General features: G+C 39.7%; 1 protein-coding gene across 1 annotated transcript in view; it reads right to left on the bottom strand.

Annotated features, from left to right (window-relative positions):
• LOC120917386 (solute carrier family 22 member 6-B-like) overlaps positions 1-17,158 on the bottom strand; it is a 98,641-nt gene that overhangs the window by 16,359 nt on the left and 65,124 nt on the right. Inside the window, exons 6-7 of the mRNA XM_040328650.1 lie at positions 7,561-7,679; positions 4,331-4,545 (exon numbers count right to left, since the gene is read on the bottom strand). Coding sequence (XP_040184584.1) covers positions 4,331-4,545; positions 7,561-7,679 — 334 coding nt within the window. The remainder of the gene's footprint in view (positions 1-4,330; positions 4,546-7,560; positions 7,680-17,158) is intronic.

The raw sequence follows: 17,158 nt of genomic DNA on the forward strand, positions 1-17,158 counted from the left end.
TGTACACGTGTGTATATATCAGCTCTCAAAAAATCCACTCGCCTGCTCGCATTTTGCGAGTGGATTTTGAGAGGGGGCGAGTGTGGGCTGCCTGGAAGCGGAGAGAGGGGGGGCGAGCACCGCCGTTGGCCTGGGTTGTATTGCCCTTTGTCTCAGTGGGGGGGAAACAGGCTGAAACTGGGGGGGGGGGGGGTGACACAGGCTGAAACTGGGGGGGACACAGGTTGAAACTGGGGGAGAACACAGGCCTAAACTGGGGGGGACACAGGCTGAAACTGGGGGGGAACACAGGCTGAAACTGGGGGGGACATAGGCTGAAACTGGGTGGGGACACATGCTGAACTAGGGACACATGCTGCACTGAGGGCCGGGACACAGGCTGCACTGGCGGACACAGGCTGCACTGGCGGACACAGGCTGCACTGGCGGACACAGGCTGCATTGGCGGACACAGGCTGCACTGGCGGACACAGCTGCACTGGTGGACACAGACTGCACTCGTGGACACAGGCTGCAATGACGGACACGGGCTGCACTGCGGACACGGGCAGGCTGCATTTTTGGGTATGGATAAAGTTGTTGTTAATATTTTTATAACTTAATTCTGCATAGAACATTTAAGTGTAATTTCATGAGATAATATATGAGGGCGGGATTAGGGGCAGGGGAGGGTAGGGATTGGGCGGGGCAACTAGTAGCGAGTAACCCTTGAGGCCTGGCTAGTAGCTCAGGACTTAAAATTTTGAGCCCTGGTATATATATATATATATATATATATATATATATATATATATATATATATATATATATAATGTTGTTAATATTCATTTTTAACCCACTGGTACTGATATTAGGAAGAAATAAGCCTTCTTCCTCTTATCACACCAGCTTCTCTCCCAGATTTTCCACCTCTGAGCGGGTAAATCTGGAAGGGAGATATTTCAGTGGAAGGGCTGTGAGATCTTCAGATCTCAGTTTATTAAACTGGTCGTTTGTCACAAAACGGCCATGTGCTGTGATGAGAAGCGGAGAACATGTTTTCTGCTCCTTATCTCAGCTTATTAAACCGGCAATGCTCTGAGATAAGCGCTGATCATCATAATCTTGGCTTATCACGGTTTATTAAACGTACACCATAGAATTTTACAGGGTGTTCCACGGCTTTTCGAATTTGCCATGAACACCCCAAATTGTTCGCTGTTTGGCGAAAAAGGCAATGTTCGAGTCGAACATGATTTCGACTCGAACTCGAAGCTCATCCCTACTCATGAATAGACATTGTTACAAGAGGTTTTTCTGTCTTACAAGGAGACTGTGTAAATCTGGTCTGTACCATCTTCCCAGGTCATAAATTAAAGGTTTGAACATTTAGTAAAATAAACAAGATAAGAAAATGGTAAGAAGCTGTTGTTTCACATAAGCTCACAAAAGTTTTCTTTGCATGAACAAAACAAGAGTGCTTAATCACAAATGAAGCTATTGTATTATATATTTTAAATAATAATTTTTCTTTCAAAATATGTTTTATGATGTATCTGTTTTAATATTTAAAAACCCATTAATGCATATTTATATTGTTATGATAAATGTTGCAAACATGGTATCCTATTAATAAGACTGTTCACGAATAACTGTTATGCTTATCGTTAGAATTATGACTTCAGTTTCAAGGATTTTAATAGCTTCAGCTATTTATGTGGGGTAGAATTTCTCATATACATATATATAAGCTAGAGCCAGAATGTCTAGGGAAATTGACACATGATTGTCAACCTTAGTCAATTAATGGTTTTCTATGAAGCCTAGGTCAAAGGGTTGTCATAAATTGATTAAGACATAAACAAAATTAACATTTAAGTAATTTCTTATACAACACTGCCTCTAGAGGTTGAAAATAGTAATTATTCAAGATGGCCAATAGACTTGGTTGTCATGGTAACATATAGAAACATACCGTCATATTACATCATCAATTACATAGTAGTGACACACACGCCCACTTTTTGAGTGAGATCAAAAGTAGTTACAGATCACAGAGAAGAGATCTCTCTCTCTCAGGCAGAAAGGATGCTATGAGGATTCTGGAATGTAAGGATCTTGAAAGGCAGAAATATGTAGGAATGTTGAAAAAAGTCCCTTTGGGACTTTGCTTCTCAAAACGACAGAATTCTTAAGTCCTGGTAAAGTAGTATTCTGTTTATTTTAACTTTTTAGGTAATTAAAGTTTGGTTGAGTATATGCTTGACTAATCCAATCAATTGTTAGTTCAGTTTTGGAGTGGAGTGAATTCTAACTGCAGTATGAATTTGTTTCGTTTTTAAAACAAGGGAGATACATATATTGTCATATCTCACAAAACTGACTTCAAAGTCTAATGTCGCGTACACACAATCGGATTTTCTGTCGGAAAAACCTTGGATGATTTTTCCAACGGAATTCGGCTCAAGCTTGGCTTGCATATACACGGTCACACAAAAGTTCTTCGACTGTCAAGAATGCGGTGACGTACAACACTACGACGAGACAAGAAAATTAAGTTCAATGCTTCCGAGCATGCATCGATTTGTTTCAGATCTCTAATGTGAGGAGAAATTCCATCTTAGAAAATTGTATCTGAAAAAGTGTCTGCATTGGAAGATTTCCCCTTATCAACCGGTTCCTCTGATTACTACCTAATTTTCGTTTTTCTGTTACTTTCCGTACCAATGACAATGGTCATCAGAACAAATAAAAAGAACTTGCCTCCCCAGCAGAGACTTATAGGCAGCAATAAAATTATGACAGCTTTTGACATTTTCTTATCTTATCCAAAAGTTAAGGTAAGAGATAACATAACAAAGCCACACTAAAATGACCTTTTCCCTGGTATATACAGTACTATGAGTTTTTTTTTGCAGAACTCTGCGGGCTGAATGAACAAAAAAAATTAGTAACTCGGGAGGAGCTAACAATCCGATGTTAGTACAGCGAGCTCCCAGCTGAGCTATTGTGTTCATTGGCTGCGAGCGCTGATCAGATGTTGATCGGCAGATGTTTTTCTGCCATGTCGCTTCGACAAAAGCAGGACGTTCAGCCAGCTTCTATCAGACAGGCTGCCGTACACAGGGCCCAAACGATGGCCTGCTTCTGTTTAACTGGGCGATATTCAGCCCATGTGTACCAGGCTTTACTCTAAAATATAGAATTTTAAAGGTATTTCACGAGGCAGCCAAACTGTCAAAAAAAAAAAAACGATTTATTTGTAATAACATTAAAAAATTATTTAAAATTATAATATTGTCAGTACAATAGTTGTTTACAAGCTTTATAAGATCAAAGTTGAGATGTATAGCTGGGTGCCCTTCATATGTTCACTGTTAATGAGTTTCCCAGCCAATGCTGCTTCCTCAGGACAGCATAGTTTTATTATAGTTTAACAGCAAGGTGGTGCATTAATTGCACAACAGTCTCCCAGGTGGACATAGGGCAATAGGGTCCACAACACTCGACAATCACAAAAGAGAAACAGAGCCTACAGGACAATGGCACCTCTCTGTTTATAAGGGGGAGAGGGGGGCCTAAAGCCCAGGTAGTTTAAGTCTTCTCCCTACCAAAACCACCTTATGAGTTACTGGAAACCATCCTCAAAATATAGAAAATCATAACCAGCTAGAAGCTAGATGTGTGTTACCATTCATTTTCAAAGACATCTCAATACATTAAAGCAACACACCTGCCTTTCAGCACACCACGACACATGGTAACACATTGCCACGCATTGTGGTGCACTGTGTTGATACTAATTATATTGTATTGTATTTACATTCCAGAGACTGGTTTGTAGTACATAAATGGTTTGATTATTTCTTTCACATTATCATAACTTTTTTGTGCTGGTCATCTCTTTATTCTTTATATGTTTTTTCTCTGGTCTTTCATAATGGATCTTGTTGACAGAAATGTCAGTCATGGCACAATTCATTTCAAAGGGGATTGTGGAAGCACAAATATGAAAGCACTGGTTTGTGAAAGGGTGATACATTCACTGTGCAGCTCCTTAGTGATGTCAGTGGCCATACTTGAGGCCCATTTTATCAAGAAAGTTGACCTGTTACGTGCCCCTTTCTTTTGCATAATCCTGGTGTGCTAATGACAATTTGCCATTTTATGATTGCTAGAGATCCTTGAAGAAGAGACACTCATGAATTCTGAGCGAATAGGTAATATGGGTTAGATTTGCAAATTAAAAAATAGTATCTCACAAAGATATTTCACAATATGTAGGCAGTAAGACTGAACAAGAATTTACAGGAAATCATTAACACAATTAAATGCATCAAAAACAGTTTACCTTCAGGTAGAAAGATATTCACTAAAATTGCAGCACCAGACAAAATTAAAGCAGAGGCCTGCAGAACACGTCGCCCAACATAATTAATCACAAAATAAGAGAAAAACTTGGCTGGTATGTCAACAGTGCCAAAAATTACTTGAATGATATAAATGCTAAACCCAAATTTCTGAAGGTCCATGGCAAGACCATAGTAGGCAAAACTGGTAGAGAACCTAGTTAAGGAAAGAAATGGACATTAGAAGTCTGAAGTTTCCATCAGATGCTAGTGATATTACTAATAACAATTTAAAATAAATATAGATGACTCATAAGTGGCCTCCACAAAAAGAACACATCTGTAAAATAGGAAAAACCCACTCTCATTAAGCAGTTGGACGTTTTTAAGCTCTGCTTGCTGATAGTATAATGAGTTGGAGGGTTTGGGTAAATTTTGTGTCAAACATTAAACTGCATAGAAAGTCCACATGGGAGTGCAGATCAACAAACAAACACTTGGTCTCCTATTCTCTGTGTGAATGCAGTGTTGTTTCTTAAGGAATATAAGGGACTTGTTGCATTCTTTATTGTGTTGGATAATAATATGTGTGGTATTTCCTAACCATACACCGTGGCAAACACTTTGGTTTGACAATGGCTACTTGTGCTCTGTTGGTTATGAGGGCTTTTAAAATAGTTTACTTGAATGACCAGTGAAGTATGTTCAAAAATAAGCAGCAAGTCCATCTGTGTTTTTACTCACACAAAGACAGGTTGCTATTACTTTTCAGGTTGCAGTTTTTACTCTATAAATCACATTAGATAAATCACATTTTAAATCACTTGTGAGGTTGTACCCCTAAAGCAATCAAATTTCACACAACACTTCTGCATCTTTCTATAATTATTGGGTCTGTGTTATATAGCCAGACTGTGAAAATAACAATAGTGTAAAAAAATAACCAGCAATCTAATATTGGTCTAAGAAGTGACCACGTATAACCATCAACCAGACCTAATTTAATTAAAATTTTATGATGCATTACTTTTACAAAATCTCTTTATTTATTCTTTCCCACATTACATAGATTTCAATACAAAAATACAAAAAAAAAACACACATTAGACAAACCAACATATATGGTCTCAATATAAGCCCTTCATAAAATGTAATTAATATTTATGGCAACTTTTTCTGGGAGGTCCTTTTACCCTATATAAAATATGCCCAACCCTATATTTTTAAACAACCATTTAAAGGGGACAGAGATAGAATAGAAGTAAATTGAGATGGTGGAGAGAAGACCAAGGAGAAGCAGGGAGATAAACACATAGGGCGAGGCCCCTACTCCCCGCCCTCTCCCCTTCTAAAAAAATAAATAAAAGGGTGTTGTATGATTTATATGTGTATTACTTGCTTTAAGAAGGCTTCCCACTCCAAGCTTATTAATGTGGGAAAGAGAGGAGAGAAAGAAAAAACAAAAAACAAAACAAAAGAAGAGAGAGGAAGGGGGGAGGCCACAGGTTCACCCCTCTACACACATCCTCTATTCCCGTGTGGTTCATAGTGCAAATATGCAATTCTATTTTCTAGTGAAAAAGATTAAACCCATATAAAAAAATTGTGTTATAGATTTATATATATATATTCCATTGGAAGGGCCTCCCACTCTGGGCCCCTCAATGTGGTAAAAAAGGGGGAGGGAGAGCGAATATGAATTCACCCCACTTCCTCCCTTCTCTATCCCCATAAGGGTTCATAGTGCAACTGTGCAATTCTAAATCCTAATGAAAAAGTTTGATGCCTATATACACGTATATACAGATATATATATATATATATATAAACACACATAAAAGAAAGAGAGATAGACAACAAAAAAAGGGGGGGGGTGTGGGGGGGAGAGGATATAAATGCGCCTCACTTCCCCCATCCTCTATCCCCATAAAAAATCATAGTGCTAATGTGCAGTTCTAATTCCTAGTGAAAAAATGTTATTCATATAAAAAGTGGTATTAAAAAATGTATATGTCTATTATTTTAAGAAGGCTTCCCACTGCAAGCCCTCCAAAAAAAAAGAAGGGGGGGTGAGGTGAAGAAGAGAGGGGGAGACAGACCAAAGGGGGGGGGTGGGGGGGCCAGTCCCTTCACCTCCCCCCCTTCTCATCTCCCCACCCCGTCGATATAGTCCTGTGATTCCCTAAATTCTCTTCATCCTCTCCAAATCTTATCATGTCTTGGCCTGCATTTCTCATAGGTTGACAGCAGCTCCTCCATCCCTCTAATTATATCTATCTCTCTTAACCATTCTCCCATCGATGAAGATTTTTTTTCCTTCCATTTCCTTAGAATTAATGCTTTAGCTCCATTCAATAGGTATGGGACCAGGGACCTTCTTTTTTTTTTCCTCGTCATCCCCGTGTTATGAAACAGGCAATATCAGGGGTCTAATTTCACCTCCACTTATCTTCTTTATCATCCTCAGTATCTCTCTCCAGTATACCTGTATGCGGGGGCAATGCCACCTAATATGGGCATGTGTTCCCTCCATCCCACACTCTCTTCAGCATAAGGGTGATCTTCACTATTTATTCTATGGAGTTTTGTTGGTACATAGTACCATTTAGTAAGGAGCTTATAATTCATCTCTTTTACTTTTGCATCTATTGATGTAGAATGGACAAAATCTATAACTTGTTTCTTCTTTTCCTCAGATATAGTTTGGTTTAGTTCTAATTCCCAGCTTTCTAATAGTTTCAGTGCATCCAACCCTCCCATGGGTGTCAGTGCCCAATATATATTTGATATCCCCTGTCTTCCTATTCCTATTCCCCCCCAAACAGTGTATTCCAAACTTGTAATAGCTCAGAGATTTGCCAGCCTCACTATGTAACAGGGAAGATATGCCCCTTCATGTGAATGGTGAGAACATCTGGTAAAAGTGTTAACTGTTTAAATTGAAATGATATCAATTTAAAACATAACCCTCCTATTCCAAAAAAATAGAGCTAATATATCATCTAATGGCTGGTTTGAACTCATGTTAGGTTATAGTGCATTCAAAGTAAGGGGTTTAAAGTGGAAGCCACAAGTAAGTCCAGGGTAAGTGGAGCACAGTTATAATATTTATAGTCATCCCTGTGATGGAGCACAATTATAATATTTATAAAACTGTGGCTGAAAAAAAACTGTGAAAGGAACACCTTTATCTTCATATAGATACAATGACAACAAGAAGGTTAGTACCTACCAAGTGCAAGATATACAAATGGATATGCGACGAACCACAGGAGTCCTTATTAGGTCTATCACAGAATAATTCTTCTTACGAGAAGCATTAATTTCTCTTTGCATGTCATATTTAATTGTCTGAAATGAAGAGTTAGAATTGTATTAATCTTGATACAAATTGATATTTTAAAATATAAAAAACAGAGTATATAAAGACTTGTCAACACAAACACTGGTAGGGCTATGGATGGACAAAGTAAACTTGCCCTGCGCCTCTCTTTAAGTAGCTGCAGTCACAGGACTGGATGTGCAGAAAGGAACTTCATCAACCACTTGCTTACTGGGCACTTAAACCCCCCTCCTGCCCAGACCAATTTTTAGCTTTCATCACGATGCACTTTGAATGACAATTGTGCGGTCGAACAACATTGTACCCAAATACATTTTTTATAATTTTTTTCCCACAAATAGAACTTTCCCACAAATAGAATTTTGAAAACGGGGGATTTTTCTCCTTCATTGATGTACACTGATGAGGCTGCACTGATGGGCACTGATAGGCACCGATGGACTGCACTGATGGGCACCAATAAGGCGGCACTGATAGACGGCACTAGTGGGCACTGATAGGCAGCACTGGTGGGCACTGATAGGCGGCACTGGTGGGTGGCACTGAAGGGCATTGATAGGTGGCACTGGTGGGCACTGAGAAGTGGCATTGATAGGTGACACTAATAACTGGCAGTGATGGGTGGTAGTGATGGGCACTGATGGGTGGCAATAATGGGTACTGCTAGGTGGAACTGATGAGGCACTGATTGGCACCAATGGAGGTGGGCATTGATTGGTGGCACTTGTGGGCATTGATAGGTGGCACTCGTGGGTATTGATAGGTGGCACTCGTGGGCACTGTGGATACTGACAGGTGGCTCTGGCAGGTGGCACTAGCATGGGGTTTACATTGCAGACGTGCCTCCTTCCTCTTCCGGACCAATGTCCCTTGCACCTAAGCCGCTAACAGCGTGAGGAGAAACAAAAATTAACAAGCTTTGTTTACATCACACGATCAGCTGTCATTGGCTGACAGCTGATCACGTGGTAAGGGCCTGGGTACAGATCTGTGATCACCCGAGTCTCAGTGACTCGGGTGATCACAGGGCGGGCCCTGCAGGGGCGGGCGAGGAGCGTGTGAAGGGGAGGATGTCTATTGACGTCCTCCCGGCAATTGGGGTCCGCTCTGTAGTCATCATTCGGCTGTGGACAGGAATCCTTTGATTAACCTATGATTTTCTGGTAACATTGGAAAAACTGGCTTCTGGGAATACTAGTCTATGACTTCCTATGTACCAATAAATGCCGTCTTGGGGCCGCACACTTGTAGCCATGGTCAAGCTCAGTGGTGAGTATGGGGACCCACAACCTCTCCTGCCCTGTGCCTTTACAACTAATACTGTGCCAGATTGCCAAACATATAGGGCCAGATTCTCAAAGGCGTTACGACGGCGCAACACCATTAGCGCCGTCGTAACACCTCATCTGGCCCCGGGTATCTATGCGACTGATTCTCAGAATCAGTTTCGCATAGGTACCCATTAGATCTGACAAGCGTAAGGCTGTTACGCTGTCAGATCTTAAAAGTAATTTTTTTTCCCGCCGCTAGGTGTCGCATCGTCGCTTTTCCCCGTCGTCTATGCAAATGAGGTAAGTACGGCGATTCCCGAACATACGCGAGGTCGACGCAGCAAATTAACGTCGTTTGCGTAGCGTACCCGACGCGTAAGGTTGCCCCTGCTAATTAGCAGGCGCAACCAATGTTAACTATGGCCGTCGTTCCCGCGTCGAATTGAATAAAAATTACGTCGTTTGCGTAAGACGTCCATGAATGGCGCTGGACGCCATTTACGTATACATCTAGGCAAATGACGTCGGGGCGACGTCATTTAGCGCAATGCACGTCGGGTAAATTACCCGACGGAGCATGCGCAGTACGCTCGGCGCGGGAGCGCGCCTAATTTAAATGGTGCCCGCCCCATTTGAATTGGGCGGGCTTGCGCCGAGCAATCTAACGCTACACCGCCGCAAGTTTACAGGTAAGTGTTCTGAGAATCAGGATGTAAACCTGTAGACCTGCGGCGGTGTAACGTAGAGCTCATATATTACGCTGCCCAGGAGCAGCGCGAATGTATGAGAATCTGGGCCATATACTTTTTCATCCTAGGTACAGTGTTACACACCCCTGAAGAGCGAGCTGGATCTTGCGAAAACTAGGTTAGTCGGGCGGGTAATACGATGCCTGTGTACTCTGTCCACTATTATACTTGTGTACTAATATTTATTGTTTATGTATCATTTCAATTGGCAACTGTTGGTGTTATCTATGTATGTAACAATTTTACTTTACGCATGTAAACAATTTTACTTGAATATATTATATACTATACAATTACTGTTATCTTTACTGGCGGAAACGTTACCCACTTCATTTAAAGTCCCGGGGCGAATCCTTTTGTTTTGACTATATGTAACAGGGATGAAAGTGTGTTATTGGGGACACCAGACCTTTCCTCCTTTTTCGTATATTTACCAATAAAGCAACACCATATAGTGTTAACAGATGCCATTAAAAGAGAATGTGACTTGACAACTGTTAACTGTCATATGCTAGAGGTTGTGTTGCCTCATTCTTGGAAGATGGACTAGACCAGGGGTGCCCAACTAAGGCCTGCAGAGCCCTCTGATGTGTCCCGCGACCTCCTGCTCTGCAATAGCGGGTTGGCATAAGTCGATGCTTCATGTATAGCACCAACTCCTGTCACAGGTGGCGTGATACCAAATGCACTCTGCCTGGAATAGCAATAGCTGGCTATACATGAATAGAAGAGTTAGTAAGTTTTTTCTAAAATCACAGTGTATATTTGGGCATATCTGTTCTGCAGTGGTTACTGGGCTGCTTTCAAACTGATTCACAGGTACAGCGCAGAACCCCTGTAGGTTACCTGCACTGAGCATAGACTTCTGTTATTACCTGTGGGTTGGTGCACTTCAGAAAGTGCACCACATCTGCAGGATAATCTAGAAGTCTATGGCAAAGTGCAGCTATCCTGCAGGAAAGTCACAGGTGCACTGTGTTGCACCCTCGAGGTGGGTATACCACAGTGCATCAGTGCGAAAGCAGCCTTAGGCCCCTTTCACACGATCAGTCTGACCCAATTGGGGCCTTCATTAACCTCTATTGAGCCACAGATGTAAACAGACTTGTGGCTGTTTACACACAACTACCTCTAATTCGATCCACAAAAAAAAAACAGAAGGGGGAGATCCGTCCCCTTCCATCTGGGAATATCGGATTGGAGGGCCAATAGAGTAGAGTGGGCTGTTCCCCCCACTTCTCTGCATTTGCAGAGTGGACATGGGCCTGTCATCTGTCCGCTCCGCTCATTGTGGCCCACGACCGGTTACCAAGACGATTAAGTGGCCCTCACTCTTCAAAAGGTGGGGCACCCCTGGCCTAGGCACATCAATGTGCTCTACCCTATACCTGAACTTAACTATACCTAAAAGACACAGGTGAAATGATTATGAGCAACAAGCTTTGGTCCCCCGAGATCTGCCCTACAGATCCATTGGTCACGTTATTAGTGGGAATGCTTTAATAAGCATTCCCAGTATTGATATTCGTTTTTTATTATTAGTGGGAATGCTTTAATAAGCATTCCCAGTATTGATATTTAGTGGGAATGCTTTAATAAGCATTCCCAGTATTGATATTCGTTTTTTATTATTAGTGGGAATGCTTTATTAAGCATTCCCAGTATTGATATTCGTTTTTTATTATTAGTGGGAATGCTTTAATAAGCATTCCCAGTATTGATATTCGTTTTTTATTATTAGTGGGAATGCTTTAATAAGCATTCCCAGTATTGATATTCGTTTTTTATTATTAGTGGGAATGCTTTAATAAGCATTCCCAGTATTGATATTCGTTTTTTATTATTAGTGGGAATGCTTTAATAAGCATTCCCAGTATTGATATTCGTTTTTTATTATTCTTCTTCTTAATTTTATTCCGTACGTTTTTTGGCTCTGCGTAACTTCTGCATACTTTCAGCTATTGAGACCATTTAACTTTTAAAATGTTCGTCTCATTCAGCTAACGATGGGACTTCTTCAAGTTTTTTTGTACTATTTATACTTTTTAAAATATTAAGCTTTTAGACACTTTTTTTTAACATTGAAGTCAATGAGAACATCCTTTTTCCTGCTTCAAAACACACGTTCTGCCAAAAGTTTCAGCTCCTTCATACTTTCACTTACAGACACCAAACAAACTTTAAAGCGGTCACAAAATATTCAGCTATCCAAACATGACTTTTTAGATTGATATCTTATACGGTTTTTGTGAAAACGCAATTTACGTTTAGTGATTTTTTTATCGGTTATAATGTAATCCTATGGAGCAGGTTTAGAGTGTGTCATGTGACCTTTAGAGTGGAGATCTTTGAAAACAAAAATTATCTTTAAAAAAAGGGCGAACAAATTGCTCTCACGCCCACAAGATCTACTTGTCATACACAATTTATATATCAAAACGTAGGTATGCTTGTCTGGTTTCAGGCAATGTGATCAGTTTTGTGATACGTATTTTAGTTTTAGTTCCAGGAGCTTCTAAAGGACAAGAGTGACAAAACCACTCTCATTGACCGTCCATGTTAAAAATTTAAAACATTTTCCTGCAAAACACACAAAGACGCTCTTTTCTAAATCGCTGGCATGGCCACAATTTTAAGTTTATCAACATAAATTTCATATCGATGCGTTCACAAGGGCCGTGTCTTTCAAACGGTGAAGTCGCTGTATCGATCGCATGTACGGTTGTGGATTTATTACGTTTTGTTTGGAGGCGTAATTAATGTATTGGTCTGTGAATTAAAAGGCATTTGTAATGGAATTTCTTTCCATAAATAGCTTTCCTTACCTCAGGGCAATATTCCTCCTCACTGACCTGGGGGGGAGGGGAAACCTCTTGAGGGGGGAGGGGCGACCAGGAAGTCAGGATACTCTCTACTTTGCAGATAGAGAAAGGAGCTGTGTGTCCTAAAGATAGTGTAGTGGTTATGGTGAATGGCTTTGGTGCGGGCTCAGCAATTCAGCATTCCCACTCGCATTTTCCTCAGGGAATGCATTTTCTAGTTAGTGGGAATGCTTTAATAAGCATTCCCAGTATTGATATTCGTTTTTTATTATTCTTAATTTTAATTTTATTCCGTACGTTTTTTGGCTCTGCGTAACTTCTGCATACTTTCAGCTATTGAGACCATTCAACTTTTAAAATGTTCGTCTCGTTCAGCTAACGATGGGACTTCTTCAAGTTTTTTTGTACTATTTATACTTTTTAAAATATTAAGCTTTTAGACACTTTTTTTTAACATTGAAGTCAATGAGAACATCCTTTTTCCTGCTTCAAAACACACGTTCTGCCAAAAGTTTCAGCTCCTTCATACTTTCACTTACAGACACCAAACAAACTTTAAAGCGGTCACAAAATATTCAGCTATCCAAACATGACTTTTTAGATTGATATCTTTTACGGTTTTTGTGAAAACGCAATTTACGTTTAGTGATTTTTTTATCGGTTATAATGTAATCCTATGGAGCAGGTTTAGAGTGTGTCATGTGACCTTTAGAGTGGAGATCTTTGAAAACAAAAATTATCTTTAAAAAAAGGGCGAACAAATTGCTCTCACGCCCACAAGATCTACTTGTCATACACAATTTATATATCAAAACGTAGGTATGCTTGTCTGGTTTCAGGCAATGTGATCAGTTTTGTGATACGTATTTTAGTTTTAGTTCCAGGAGCTTCTAAAGGACAAGAGTGACAAAACCACTCTCATTGACCGTCCATGTTAAAAATTTTAAAAATTTTCCTGCAAAACACACAAAGACGCTCTTTTCTAAATCGCTGGCATGGCCACAATTTTAAGTTTATCAACATAAATTTCATATCGATGCGTTCACAAGGGCCGTGTCTTTCAAACGGTGAAGTCGCTGTATCGATCGCATGTACGGTTGTGGATTTATTACGTTTTGTTTGGAGGCGTAATTAATGTATTGGTCTGTGAATTAAAAGGCGTTTGTAATGGAATTTCTTTCCATAAATAGCTTTCTACCTCAGTGCAATATTCCTCCTCACTGACCTGGGGGGAGGGGAAACCTCTTGAGGGGGGAGGGGCGACCAGGAAGTCAGCATACTCTCTACTTTGCAGATAGAGAAAGGAGCTGTGTGTCCTAAAGATAGTGTAGTGGTTATGGTGAATGGCTTTGGTGCGGGCTCAGCAATTCAGCATTCCCACTCGCATTTTCCTCAGGGAATGCATTTTCTAGTTCTTAATTTTAATTTTAATTTTATTCCGTACGTTTTTTGGCTCTGCGTAACTCCTGCATACTTTCAGCTATTGAGACCATTCAACTTTTAAAATGTTCATCTCGTTCAGCTAACGATGGGACTTCTTCAAGTTTTTTTGTACTATTTATACTTTTTAAAATATTAAGCTTTTAGACACTTTTTTTTAACATTGAAGTCAATGAGAACATCCTTTTTCCTGCTTCAAAACACACGTTCTGCCAAAAGTTTCAGCTCCTTCATACTTTCACTTACAGACACCAAACAAACTTTAAAGCAGTCACAAAATATTCAGCTATCCAAACATGACTTTTCAGATTGATATCTTTTACGGTTTTTGTGAAAACGCAATTTACGTTTAGTGATTTTTGTATCGGTTATAATGTAATCCTATGGAGCAGGTTTAGAGTGTGTCATGTGACCTTTAGAGTGGAGATCTTTGAAAACAAAAATTATCTTTAAAAAAAGGGCGAACAAATTGCTCTGACGCCCACAAGATCTACTTGTCATACACAATTTATATATCAAAACGTAGGTATGCTTGTCTGGTTTCAGGCAATGTGATCAGTTTTGTGATACGTATTTTAGTTTTAGTTCCAGGAGCTTCTAAAGGACAAGAGTGACAAAACCACTCTCATTGACCGTCCATGTTAAAAATTTAAAAAATTTTCCTGCAAAACACACAAAGACGCTCTTTTCTAAATCGCTGGCATGGCCACAATTTTAAGTTTATCAACATAAATTTCATATCGATGCGTTCACAAGGGCCGTGTCTTTCAAACGGTGAAGTCGCTGTATCGATCGCATGTACGGTTGTGGATTTATTACGTTTTGTTTGGAGGCGTAATTAATGTATTGGTCTGTGAATTAAAAGGCGTTTGTAATGGAATTTCTTTCCATAAATAGCTTTCCTTACCTCAGTGCAATATTCCTCCTCACTGACCTGGGGGGAGGGGAAACCTCTTGAGGGGGGAGGGGCGACCAGGAAGTCAGCATACTCTCTACTTTGCAGATAGAGAAAGGAGCTGTGTGTCCTAAAGATAGTGTAGTGGTTATGGTGAATGGCTTTGGTGCGGGCTCAGCAATTCAGCATTCCCACTCGCATTTTCCTCAGGGAATGCATTTTCTAGTTAGTGGGAATGCTTTAATAAGCATTCCCAGTATTGATATTCGTTTTTTATTATTCTTAATTTTAATTTTAATTTTATTCCGTACGTTTTTTGGCTCTGCGTAACTTCTGCATACTTTCAGCTATTGAGACCATTTAACTTTTAAAATGTTCGTCTCATTCAGCTAACGATGGGACTTCTTCAAGTTTTTTTGTACTATTTATACTTTTTAAAATATTAAGCTTTTAGACACTTTTTTTTAACATTGAAGTCAATGAGAACATCCTTTTTCCTGCTTCAAAACACACGTTCTGCCAAAAGTTTCAGCTCCTTCATACTTTCACTTACAGACACCAAACAAACTTTAAAGCGGTCACAAAATATTCAGCTATCCAAACATGACTTTTTAGATTGATATCTTATACGGTTTTTGTGAAAACGCAATTTACGTTTAGTGATTTTTTTATCGGTTATAATGTAATCCTATGGAGCAGGTTTAGAGTGTGTCATGTGACCTTTAGAGTGGAGATCTTTGAAAACAAAAATTATCTTTAAAAAAAGGGCGAACAAATTGCTCTCACGCCCACAAGATCTACTTGTCATACACAATTTATATATCAAAACGTAGGTATGCTTGTCTGGTTTCAGGCAATGTGATCAGTTTTGTGATACGTATTTTAGTTTTAGTTCCAGGAGCTTCTAAAGGACAAGAGTGACAAAACCACTCTCATTGACCGTCCATGTTAAAAATTTAAAAATTTTTCCTGCAAAACACACAAAGACGCTCTTTTCTAAATCGCTGGCATGGCCACAATTTTAAGTTTATCAACATAAATTTCATATCGATGCGTTCACAAGGGCCGTGTCTTTCAAACGGTGAAGTCGCTGTATCGATCGCATGTACGGTTGTGGATTTATTACGTTTTGTTTGGAGGCGTAATTAATGTATTGGTCTGTGAATTAAAAGGCGTTTGTAATGGCATTTCTTTCCATAAATAGCTTTCCTTACCTCAGGGCAATATTCCTTCTCACTGACCTGGGGGGAGGGGAAACCTCTTGAGGGGGGAGGGGCGACCAGGAAGTCAGCATACTCTCTACTTTGCAGATAGAGAAAGGAGCTGTGTGTCCTAAAGATAGTGTAGTGGTTATGGTGAATGGCTTTGGTGCGGGCTCAGCAATTCAGCATTCCCACTCGCATTTTCCTCAGGGAATGCATTTTCTAGTTCTTAATTTTAATTTTAATTTTATTCCGTACGTTTTTTGGCTCTGCGTAACTTCTGCATACTTTCAGCTATTGAGACCATTTAACTTTTAAAATGTTCGTCTCATTCAGCTAACGATGGGACTTCTTCAAGTTTTTTTGTACTATTTATACTTTTTAAAATATTAAGCTTTTAGACACTTTTTTTTAACATTGAAGTCAATGAGAACATCCTTTTTCCTGCTTCAAAACACACGTTCTGCCAAAAGTTTCAGCTCCTTCATACTTTCACTTACAGACACCAAACAAACTTTAAAGCGGTCACAAAATATTCAGCTATCCAAACATGACTTTTTAGATTGATATCTTATACGGTTTTTGTGAAAACGCAATTTACGTTTAGTGATTTTTTTATCGGTTATAATGTAATCCTATGGAGCAGGTTTAGAGTGTGTCATGTGACCTTTAGAGTGGAGATCTTTGAAAACAAAAATTATCTTTAAAAAAAGGGCGAACAAATTGCTCTCACGCCCACAAGATCTACTTGTCATACACAATTTATATATCAAAACGTAGGTATGCTTGTCTGGTTTCAGGCAATGTGATCAGTTTTGTGATACGTATTTTAGTTTTAGTTCCAGGAGCTTCTAAAGGACAAGAGCGACAAAACCACTCTCATTGACCGTCCATGTTAAAAAAATTTAAAATTTTCCTGCAAAACACACAAAGACGCTCTTTTCTAAATCGCTGGCATGGCCACAATTTTAAGTTTATCAACATAAATTTCATATCGATGCGTTCACAAGGGCCGTGTCTTTCAAACGGTGAAGTCGCTGTATCGATCGCATGTACGGTTGTGGATTTATTATGTTTTGTTTGGAGGCGTAATTAATGTATTGGTCTG

The sequence above is a fragment of the Rana temporaria genome, chromosome 11 (assembly GCF_905171775.1).
Source record: "Rana temporaria chromosome 11, aRanTem1.1, whole genome shotgun sequence".
NCBI classification, from domain to species: Eukaryota; Metazoa; Chordata; class Amphibia; order Anura; family Ranidae; genus Rana; species Rana temporaria.